Source organism: Manis pentadactyla, chromosome 9 (genome assembly GCF_030020395.1).
Source record: "Manis pentadactyla isolate mManPen7 chromosome 9, mManPen7.hap1, whole genome shotgun sequence".
Taxonomy (NCBI): domain Eukaryota; kingdom Metazoa; phylum Chordata; class Mammalia; order Pholidota; family Manidae; genus Manis; species Manis pentadactyla.
Genome location: NC_080027.1, coordinates 75,982,678 through 75,994,774, shown reverse-complemented (window position 1 = coordinate 75,994,774; position 12,097 = coordinate 75,982,678). Strand labels below are relative to the sequence as shown.

General features: G+C 40.9%; 1 protein-coding gene across 1 annotated transcript in view; it reads right to left on the bottom strand.

Annotated features, from left to right (window-relative positions):
* Positions 1-293: 293 nt before the first annotated feature.
* The window catches only part of TRIM44 (tripartite motif containing 44), a 182,928-nt gene continuing 171,124 nt past the window's right edge, over positions 294-12,097 (bottom strand). Inside the window, exon 5 of the mRNA XM_057507560.1 lies at positions 294-5,188. Within this exon, the coding sequence (XP_057363543.1) occupies positions 5,161-5,188 (28 nt within the window). The 3' untranslated portion in view covers positions 294-5,160. The remainder of the gene's footprint in view (positions 5,189-12,097) is intronic.

Below are 12,097 nucleotides of genomic sequence, written 5' to 3'. Positions count from 1 at the left end.
TTCAGGATGTTTTAGGTTATAATCTCCTTTACTCAGGAAACTTAACCTCGGCTTGGATCATCTTACTCTGAGGAAAAAGAGTATCTCTAAATAATAATGACTTTAAGTCTGTCCTTCTGTCACTTCCCCAAGGATCTCCTAAGCCACTCTAGAGACATGACGAGTAAATGAGACCCCCACATCTAATAGCCAAAACACATCATCTCCAGCATTACCGCAGTTAAGAATGCAGATCATCATGAATATCTACACCCAGCAGGGTCCTTTGTGCACAACTCTGAGAGACAAAATGGTACTTCCAGTATTAGTTTATTGATTTCCAAATGCACAGGGGCACTGAGTCCAAACATCCTGGGATAGCAATAAATCTCTCTTACAAAATAATTTACAGTTTGAAAATGATATACTGAAGCATTAACTCCAAATGTATAATTCCCTTGAAAGATTGAGGGCTCCCTTGTTTAACGTACAGGGTGAAGGGGGAAGATGACTAAGGAGGGAATGTATCTGTGCACAGGAAAATAGGCAAGAGGACAATGGATTCACTGGTTCTCCCCATCCATGCACTGTGGTCTGTCACTATAGAAAGAATGGTCAGGTTGAACTCTAGTTAAGTACAAATCCACTGTCCCCTCAAGGTTATATCAAGCCCAGACGGGCTCTGCAGCATTTTTTGCACCAGTATACCCATAAGTGTCTCCATTTATTTTCATTTTCCTACTCTGGCACTTGTTCTGCCTCTGGTGTGTCCTCTGCTCCAAATGCCACTGTTTTACCAGGAGGCCCCCATGGGACAGCAGCTGCCTGGGCCTATGGCTCTTGGAATTGGTTGGGTGGGGGGCTTCAGAAACACTGCTGGGTAAAAGCAATATTAATGAGACCTGAGGTCTTCCCTATGGGCCTTCTTTTTTTCTTCAGGCTGGACTCCATCTGTTCATAATGAGATTTGAATTTTAAACAGAAAATTTCAGATGTACTAGGCACACAGTACACATGCAACTGATTTTCTTATGAAATAGTATGTATCAAAATCAAACAGCTATTATGTGAATGTGAACTTTCAGGTATTGGCAAAAGAATATTTGTGAGGTTGACAAGAGGACTTCCTAGGCCCACCCTGCCACTGCTACAAGCTGTGAATTTCACAGCTGTACCCTCGTGCCTGCCTCGAGGGGTCAGACTTTCAGGTCACCAAGATGGCTGGGTATCCCAGTTTTCCCTATCATTAGACATCGTGGAGTAGCGCTGGAGTGCTGTTTCTTTCAGGGTTGTCACCTTGGCTCAATGCTTTAGGAGCCGACAACCTTTGCTAAGGAGCTGCCCTTCTTATAAACATCTTGCAAGCAATCACTAAGCTCCAATTATCTGCTGACACTTGTAATCATGGCTGGCAGGAACCTTTGCAGTTTTTGCAGTGGGATGAAAGATAACGAGGGGGTTGCTTTGAGTTTCCCTTAGTTCTTAAATTGTTTGTTTGTTTGTGTGTGTGTGTGTGTGTATCAGGTATCAGCAGGAAAGTCTAGACTCACTGGACTCTGTATTACCACAGCCTCAAAGCACCTGGATTTACACAAACATGAAGATTTCCTTTTCTGCAGCAGTGCAGCAGCATTTTCAAACAAAGTTAGAGAGCAGAACACTCTTCACTTTTACTATTTCTGAGAAGTTCAATATTCTTAAAGGCCTAGAAACACTTTGCGGGGGATGGCACCAAAAAGGAAAGACTCCCTCAAATCCTGGGGGCAGGCTCAAGTCAGCAATGTGTACTTAATGCATCTGCATTAAGTCTGAAGAATAAGACTAACTTGACACCATTTCTTAGCCCGAACTACAGCCACAAAATGTAATTTTGAAAAAGAATTCATAAAGTGGGATAACCTGCCTGCAGTAGAGGAACCTGAAAATGTCTTTCTCCTTCTCCCTCGGTATTTTAGGTGTACCATGGGCTATAAAGTTAGGGACAGCTGGGTTCAAAATCTGGCTCCAGTATTTCCGAACTGTTTAACTGTAGGCAAGTGACTCTTCTATTCCAAATATGTTTTATCATCTGAGAAATGAGGGCCTAGTACAGGGAGTGGCTCATAGTTGGTCCTCAATATAGGTCATTTCCCCTCCTGGGATGTCAGGGCTGAAACTCCAAGCACTTCTTGCAATTGCCTTGGATTTAATGACATCAAACCAAAGTAAAAACCCCTCTCAATTTCCAGATAGCCAACACTTGAGAGGTATTGCTATGAGAACCCAATTCATTCTGTAGACATCCATTACCTGCCTCCTTAATGACTTCTTCCTTGGGATTTCTACATACTCTGCAGCCAGTCAGGACACAATTCTGAACACACTAGCTTGTGCTGACCTGGGAGGAGGGAAGCCTCGACATGCTGGGGCTTAAGGCCAAGCAGCTCCAGCTTTGGAGGAAGCCGGTGCCACTGCAGCAAGCATCCTAGTTCTTACATTGATAAATGCTGCTGGCAGGAATTCAGGGCCCAGGCAGAATCTGCTGCGTTGTGTTTAATGCTTCCCTGGTTAAAATTTTATCAGGTGCTGAATATAGCAGGAGTCCATACGGCAAATCTGAAATCCTAAGTAAAAGCAAAAGAGCTTCCCTTGAGGATTACAGAGTTATGGTAGTGTATTGAGAGACTGGCAGGAATTTCCATATTTCTGTTCAGATCCACTGCATAAATGCTTGGGTTTCCCAAATACTGATATAAAGTAATAACACAGGATCAGGTATGGAGGAGCCAGTGAATCTGTCCATTGCTAAGAAAAGACTACTGTTTGGAGATGAAACAATAATTACTGGGGGAAGACAATACAAACTTTCAAATCCTAAAGTCTTCTTAATCTTCTAATTTTTAAACTCTTGTAAAGAGTGGCCATTGGTCCTTATTTAAAAGTAGTCTTGTTGGATATAGTTTGGGGTTATATTTAGTGGTATGCCAAATTCCTCCATCTTTATGGGCAGATAGGTTAAGCATTGAAATTGTCTTAGCCATTTGTTGGCCACCAGTTTGAAAGAAAAAAAATACATATTTTTAGCAGCCCAAACTACTCTTAGCTCCAACATCCTGATGTATTTAGTGAGCTATGGTAATCCTAAGCCAGAAGTATGTATGTCCTGGCTTCAAAGAAATAATAACTTCATAGCATGCACAGGATTGAACAATGATATAAACAGATTCCTATAGTAAGTATTGTTTCTGCCTCAAAACCATCCTGCATACACACAAATCAACTGGCCCAAACATTTTGTGGTAGGTACACAGGCAGGCAGGAGGAGAGGGCTTTCTCCCAGTGCGGGCTCCTTGCGTTCTGCCTCAGAGACACTAGAAGCCTAGGCCCTGAGTGAGCGGCATCCCAAGGTTGCCTGGATATTATAGTTTCAATTGTACTTCGCAAAAGTGAACACAATACCACTAAAGGCAGCGGAGAGGGAACACATACCCCACTTGCAAGTAAGAATTCTCTGTGAAGTTTTATCTTAACTATTTATGTATATGAACATTCTATTTCATAGTATAATTGTTTTATCTAAAATATAAAGTTATCCCCAGCTTCCAAACCACTTGTTAAAACTGATGTTTAAGAAGATGCAGGGGTTTTTTTTGGGGAGAAAATGAAGACTTTATTAACTATGCAGAGATATCAGAGGACAACAAGCAGGTATACGTGAGAACGTTGTGGTTTGAGTAGCCCTTCATGAAAGAAAGTTCCATGAGAGCAGGGAGTTCCATCTGGATCATTGCTGTGTTCTCAGAAGTGCTTGGCACACAGCAGGTCCTGAAAGCACGCTTGTTGGATGGATGGTGAGGTCCAGAATGTAACCATGAGAGTAAGGTCCTATGGCAAAGACTTTTTTTTTTTTTGAGAGGGCATCTCTCATATTTATTGATCAAATGGTTGTTAACAACAATAAAATTCTGTATAGGGGACTCAATGCACAATCATTGGGAAGATGCAGGTTTTTTAGCTTCAAGTTTTTGTATTCCCCTGGTACATCACTGCTTACTTGGGAGTAAAAAACCTGGCTGTAAGAAAATTTGATTTGGGAATGGAGAAGCCAGAAGTCCAACCATGGCATGTCTCTCTACTTGCAAGGAGAGAAGCAGGGTGTGGGAGATGATCTGAAGGTCTGTGGGTGGGGAGTGCCATGGGAAGAGGGGTCCCAGCAGGAGTAGGAGGGTATACCTACTAGGAGACGGAGCTTGGTTCCTCCTACCACAGCATGACAAGAGTTCTCCCAACACTGCATTTAAACCAAATCAGGCTAACTGGAGGCAGGGGGTAGCAAAAGCCGACACTGAAAATTCCCATTTGGAAATATACATTCCAGCCTTTCATGTTGTGACAAGACCCACAAAACCTGCAGAATTCACCCACATAATTCAAGTTCCATCAGATTCTTTAGTGACTATTTTGGAAACGCAGACAATTTGAGTTCAAAAATACTGATTTCAACTTTTAATCAGATCTCTTTGGTCCTTTTTTTTTTTTTTTTTTAAAGTCATTTCCTTTTTACCTCTTCAATCACTTTTTTCATTTCCACAGCACTGAATTATGAATCGGAAGGCCTGGATAACCTCATGTACTAAAAATATCTCTATATATTTCTTTTAACTCTCTCTCCAACCCCATTTTCAAACCATTCATCTTACTTCACAAAACCACATTTTCACAAATGTATAATTGGACTTTTAAAGACTATCTACATGGGTTGATTCGGCCCTACTTTGCCTTCATTTACTTCATGCTTCAATATGTATAAAGTGGGGTTTTCTTAGCAGGTAGGGAAAAAAACTGTGACTGCTCTTCAAGATTATTCCAGATCCTTCCTAATGAAGTGGTAATGTTTAGGGGCTGGCTTTCCTAAGTTCAAAGCAGCCACAGAGGGAGCACCTGAAGGACCCCTCTTAATTCCTCCTGGCTGATGAAAGGGGCACTTTCCTTGAAATACCATGACAGGAGAATGAGAAGCACATAGTCAGGAAACAATAAAACTGGTCATCCTTTGGAAAGGTATGTGCCTGCAGTGGATTTGGGGACGTATCTGGTAGAAGCACGTTTGTTGCTGGGTGGCTTTCACAGAAATCAGAAGCCATTACATACACAGTCACATACACACAAGGGGAAGATGATTTTCCAGTGGGTGGTAAGCCTTCATGTGTCCTCTTCTTCACTGGCACCACTACAAAAGAAAGAAGGAGCAGGTTAGTTAAGATATCACAGAAGGGAGACAGCCTAGTTCACTGGTTGAGGCACGGGCTACGTTGTCAGGCATACCTGGATTCTAGTCCTGACCCTACTGCTGGTAGGCACTGTGGAAATGGGCGATTACTTAGCCTCTATAAGTTCTGATTTCTTTCTTTAATTACAGGGATAATGATGATAATAAAACTTACTTTCTTGCATTATTGGAGGATTAAATAATATGTGTAAAATGCACAACGCCTGGTACACAGTAAGCGGATAGCTATTTAAAGGATAAAGTGACGGTCATAATATTTTTTGATTTTAAGGGTCATAATTTTTTAATTTACTTGACAAAATAAATTGCTGGTAAAAATCAGGAGTTTGACTTGCCCTAAGCCTTAAGCCATCTATTGTCAGGATAGACAAAGAGAACCTATAATTCTGTACTCTCTGTAGCACTTCTCATTTGGAATAAAGCCAAAATTTCAATTCATGCCACAGGGACAGTCACTGGATTCAAATGTCACTTCTTCAGAGAAGGCACTCTATCTAAGTAGGACTCCTTGGATATTCTCCATATGTTTCTTTCATAGCCCTTAACACATCCTATAAATTATCTGTTTGCTATTTACTCTCTCCTCTAACCTCGACTATAACATAAAAGAGTGTAATACTATTTTTTTAACTAGTGTTTACCTAGTACTAGTGTTGTGCTAGGCACGTGGAAGTGTTAAATAAGTAGTTGTTTTTAAAAAGAGGGTGAGAAATAGAAACAGGGAGGGAGTTGAAAGGAATAGTCAGTCATTACTGCTCTGACCAGAGTATCCAAGATTCCAATGATATTTCAGTGGCCAAAAAATGAGTTTTGAGTCTCAGAGGCACAGCTAGGACCTCAGATGCTCAGGGTTGGAGCGCCCTTGGTGCGGCCCTGGGAGAACACTGTTGATGCAGACACTGAAACAAGAAAAAGGCGTGCCCAGAGAAAGATGGGGCAGGAGCGGCACACTAGAAGGACAATGCTAGCAATCCTTCTGCCTACTATGCCTTACAACAATCCTAGGATATAGGAACTATTATTATCATCCTCACCTTGCAAAGGAAGAAAGGGAAGCCCTGAGAGATATAAAATCCTCCACATTTAGTAAGGTCTGTGTCCTTAAAACTTAAAAATTAAGTCTTGGCTAGACCAAGTCTGAAGTAGTCAAACTGGGGTGCTTGGAAACGGGGATAAGATCTTCCTCATGTAGAGACAAGCAATAAGGAAGAGGAAGGCCTGGGGTGCATCAATTCCCAGCTGTGACCTAGAAATTTTTTATCTTGCAAGGGATTAATTATATATAAAAAATCTGTGTATCTATATAAAATATGTGATTTTTGCATCCATTTGGGAAAGATTTTAAGAGAAAATACCTAGGCAAGACTTGCAGTACTTCTGCTCAGGGCAGAAACATTTCAAGACAGAGCCTGAAAGTAGTGTAAGTGTACTTTAGGAGCCCAAAGAGCCAACTCAGCAACCCTCTCTATCCAAAATGCTGCCCTGTTTCCAGTCCTTTCCCTGCCTGGTGTCCAATTATGGGATGAAGGGTGCAGGCTACTAAGAGCTAGACAGTGGACTGTCATTAAGGAGCAGTGTTTGGTGGCCTCTGTCCCAAAGGGAACAAAATGTCTATTATGAAAGCATATCACCAGAATCAAGATACAGTTGAAACTGGTGCCATGTTCTCCCCTTTGGTATTATATACAAATCAAGCCCTTACTGTTCTCTTGTTAATGTTCCTTCAAAAATGAGAGGTCTAGCATGGTGACTGTGCCCTTTCCTTAAGCTGCAGATCATTGTTTATGTTTGGCATTCTTAGCTTGAGATACATAGTTCAAAGGGTTCATGAACTGACTGAAATTGTATATAAAATTTTGTCTGTGTGTTTTTCTTTGTCTGAGACAGGCCAGAATTTTCATCATATTCATAAAGCAGTCAGCAACCCCTCTCCCAAAAATTGAGTACAATTATAAGTAAATTAACATTCTTTTTGAGTCACTATGTTTTTTATGACTTGCAGAGCTGGCTTAGGGAAAAGATTAGAAGCCCTGACTGATAAAATTGTTTCTCATTACCCTAAGAGAGATCTGTTCTTGGGCCTGGAAGATACAGCTCACCTCATAGTTTAAAAGCATGAGACCCTGGGATTCTGGCATATCATTCATTAATTTTTTTCATTTGTTAAATATTTATTGACTGTCTACTATGTGTTAGACATGATGCTAAGCACAACAATGAATGAGATGGACATAGTAGATGTCTTCATAGACTTTCTATCTTAGTAGCGGGAAGAAAGACAGAAAGAGGGAGGGAAGAGAAGGAGAGAGATGGGGAAAAGATTTTTTCCAGAATAGAACTGTCAAAGTGTATTCACTTCCATAATTAGTTAATAACCTGTTTTTTACAATAATAAAGAAAAAAACACCTTAACTGAATCTATAACAGATTTGCCTTGTGTGTGGTCTCTCCTGGAGGGCTACACAATATAATTAAGGATGAGGTATCATCTGAATGCTGCTTCAGTTTGTATAGAAGCTATTCTGTGTTCATAAAGTTTTACCATAAATAATCTATAAAAATCTTTACTTTCTTCAAGGGAAGTAACACAGCTTTTAACCTCAGCCACTCCATCCTCTGAAACATCTACCAGTCATGCTGAGATTTGTAACTGGAGTAATACTCAGAGGGTATTGAAATTCTTTGTAATGTCTGTCTGGTTTTTGTTGCTGTTTTGAGAATGAACTAAGGGTGTTAGACAGGCAGACATAATGTAGTAGGTGTTTACCAATGAGAGAGGCAGCATTATACAATGGCTTGAAGTCACCAGTCTGTACTTACCTGGTACAAATGAGCTATGGGGCCTTGGGTAAGCTACTCAGCCCGAGTCTTAGTTTCCTCATGGTAATTCTATTTATCTTACAGGGTTACTGTGAAAGTTTTATTATTTTATGCAATACATATGATTACAGAAGTTGGCTCCCTTCCTCAACCTATCTTCCTTCTTTATTTTTTATTTATTTTGGTATCATTAATCTACAATTACATGAGGAACATTATGTTTAATAGACTCCCCCCATCACCAAGTTCCCCCCACATACCCCAGTGCAGTCACTGTCCATCAGTGTAGTAAGATGCTGTAGAATCACTACCTGTCCTCTCCGTGCTGTACAGCCTTCCCCGTGTCCCCCCAACATTATGCATGCTGTTTGTAATGCCCCCTTTTTTTTCTCCCCCCTTAACCCTCCCTTCCCACCCATCCTCTACTACCTTCCTTCTTATCCTGAATCAACACCTGCCCCCTCCTAACTTTCCTTCAATGTTCCTAGTTTTGGCATCTGAAACATTATGTTCCAGAGCAAGTATGTTCTATCCCAAATGCCCTTAAATTTCTGGAAAGCAATGAATCCCTTTGCTTGCCTGGAGAGTTTTTCTTTTCTTTTTTTTTTTTAAATGGCAACTTCAGACCTAATGAAATATGGGTATTGAAGAAAGGTTGAGTTCCATGGTTCTGATCCTTCTACTTGACAGGTCTCTGGGAAAGTCAGCCCCTACCGAACACTGGTGAGGATGAATTTTGAGTGAAGCCTAGTTAACTGGCCTCAGTCACAGACTGGTCTGGTTTGAGAGTGCTGATGCATCTAAAAGCAGTGGTTTTAAAACGAGGGTACACATACTTTTGTGGTATATAATGGCTTCCCAGGGGATATTAGGGCATAGGTCATTTTAAGGAAATAAATGTCCAGATCCTAAACTTCCATATATGCCCTTTCTTAAACCTGACCTTTCCAAGAACATGGCTGAAATCTTCAGTCACTCTCGCTTTTATAACCATCCTATTCCCACTTCAGAAAAGAAATGCGTACCTCTCACCCTCCTGAATCTTACCATGGGACAACTTCAAAATGCCTTGCTTCTAAGTCCTATGGGAGCAGAGCAAGGAATAGCAGAAGAGATAATCCTTTAATTCATCCAGGATATAAACTTCTCACAAGGTTGTATGACCTTAGCTGCCTGTTCATAGATCTAAGAATTCAGGTTTAGAAGTGAGATGGTTGCCATGAGGTATGTGCCAATGTTCATTTGAAATAAAAAAATAAAATCAGACTTGGATCTGACAGAAAGCAAGACTGAGTTTGTGGTTTGACCATAAAAACCATCTTTGCCAATTAAGATTGTGTAATGAATCTTGCCTGTAAATTTAATAAACTAAATCTGCAGTTTTGACAAAAACATATATAAAGCTCATACTACATAATATGTCAGAAATCTTATCCTTTTAGTCTTTCTAAACTTAATATATAATTTTAGGGGTTAATAATAGGCAAGGAGGCACAAAGTATTTTCTAAATTATTTTAGTGGGTATAAAACAACAAAGTTTAGCTAAAGGAACTGAGAGCTCCTCAGTCCTGATTGGGACAGTGGTGTGATATTTAACACTTCCCTGGCTGGGGCAGGAGTGGAGGTGACAGAATGGGACTAAGGAGCTCCAGCCAGCAGAATGTTATGTCTTCTCTGTTAGCCAGGCACACTGTCTAATAAGGAATCCTTTTTCTCTTGCGTGGTGCCTGTGAAACTGAGGGAGTGGACAGAAGCATGGCACCGGCCCCACAGGCATATTCAGCCCCTCAACACCTGATGAAGTGACTTTAATCAAGATGTTTCACTGCCTCACAATTTTTTAGGTAGCCCGTATAGATAGGCATCTCAGCCTTTCAGCTTCTGTCCCCAGAGCTGGAGGCTTGTAAGAGGAAGATAATAAATGAGGTGATAGGCACTCTGACCTTGCAAGTTTAATAGTTTCTTTTCCTGAGACTATAACATAATTTGTTTGGCATCACTCCTACCTGCTGATTCCTTGGCCATTTATTAATTAGTTATTGATGTAAAAGGATTATTCAACTTGAGAGGATACGGAAGCGAAGAAGAGGTATCAACAAGGGAGAAAGGCTAGATTCACTTGAGATTCAAAAGAACAGATTTAGTATTCTCCAGAAATGAAGCCACATAGATATTGTACAAGCAGCTAACTGGGAGGTCTCGATTCACCGTATGAGGTTGTGGCAGCCAAGTTCCAGTAAGTATGTGATAGCCCAGCTTGGGGGATGGACCAACACCCAGATCCAGAAATACTCCTCTACTAGACTGAGCATAGCTACCCCTTTTGTCTTCCATGTCACTTGCCCAACAGCTTGGGCAAAAAGTGAGGGGGTAATTGTGCTGTAAGGAATCAGAACTTAAATATTTATTTGCCACCTATTGAACTAAGTGAGGTATAAATATAAAGGAAAATGAAATGTCCTCAGTTTATTCTGGATTAACTGGGAAAAACATGAGAGGCCTTAAGAACTGTAGTCTTGGCTTTGCTGTGTGACTCGGGGACCCAGTTTCCTCAACTGAGAAATCAGGATGCCTTGCATTATAAGTGAAGTTTAGGAAAATTCCAAACCAGACAAAAAGCTAAGCTCCTTTCCCCATTACACACTGCTGAGCAAATTAATTAGCTCTCATTTATACTGTTTTCTGTCTTGCTTCCTGTGCACCTCTTTCTCTTTCTGACTCAATCTGAAGGCTGACCTAAATGTTCCAAGTTCTTTCACCTCTTTTTCTCATGGCCCAAACACCAGGTTGATGAATAGCACTGCCTGGTCAATATCATAGCTCTGCTATGAACGGAAGCCCCATGATTCCTCAGTTCATCATGGCTCTTAAAAGTCTAAGGTGGCTCCAGCCTTGTTGCATCTTCCTTCTCAAATCACAGGGAAGATAGGGATAAGGGATCTTCTTTTCCTAGATTACATTCTACTTTATCCTATGAACCTCCTCTTCTCCAATAAAACCACTGTTCACAGAAGGCTGACCTAATGTTCTATACACCATGCTCAGCAATTTATACACACAGTCTCACCAAGCCCTAATGGTAGCCTTTGGGTAGACATTATTATTTCCATTCTACAGATGCTAAAATTGAGGCCAGGAGAAGCTTTATGACTTGCTCAAGGTACAGAGCTTACACATGGTAGGTCTAGATTATGCAGACTCCGAAATGCTCAGGTAGGAAACTGGACTTGGGTAAGAGGAGAGACATGAACCTGTATCTTCTGACTCCCAGTTACCAAGCAAATAAGTGACAGCCATTTAAGTCACTTCTCTGAGGCTCAATTATATCATTTGAAAAATGGGATAGTAATACCTACCTCCAAGGGTGGTTGTAATGAGATGGAAGGTACATATAAGTTCTTTTCTAAGATGAAGAAACGCAGATAATGGTAGGAGTCTTACGGAAGAAGGAACTAGACACTGGATTTCTCTTTCAGCCCTCACAGGTGCGGCCACCTCTACAGACCTATGCAGGTGCCTCCAAGAGGCTTCAGGGCCATACTCTGGCCACAGGGCCAAGTTTGATCTCCATTGTGCAATCTGTTCGCCGTTTTTATAGGTGGCTGCCTTTCTTACGTCCCACAGGGGCTGTGTGGGCAGTGGCCTGCTTGGGCAGTGCCCCTCTATGGGGAGATGCTAGTGCAGCAGTGATGGGCAGATTTCTCAGCCTGCTGCTGACCTGTCTCTCTCAGAATTCCCCTCTTCAAGACTAAGTCTCCTGTTTCTGCTGCTGCTGTATCTATAATTGAATAATTTCCAGCCTTGTGGGTTTTTTAATTCAAAAAGTAACTTTTCTTTATTTCTGATCTGTACTTTCTGCAACAAACAAGTATTGCTTCTATAAAAAGAAAAAAATCCATAGCATTATCCACAATTGATACTCACCATTAATACATTGAAATATATTTATCTACACTCCTTCTATGTATGTATAAAAATATATGCTTCATAGGCTCTTTCAAAATCTGCTTTTTCCATTCAACTAGCAA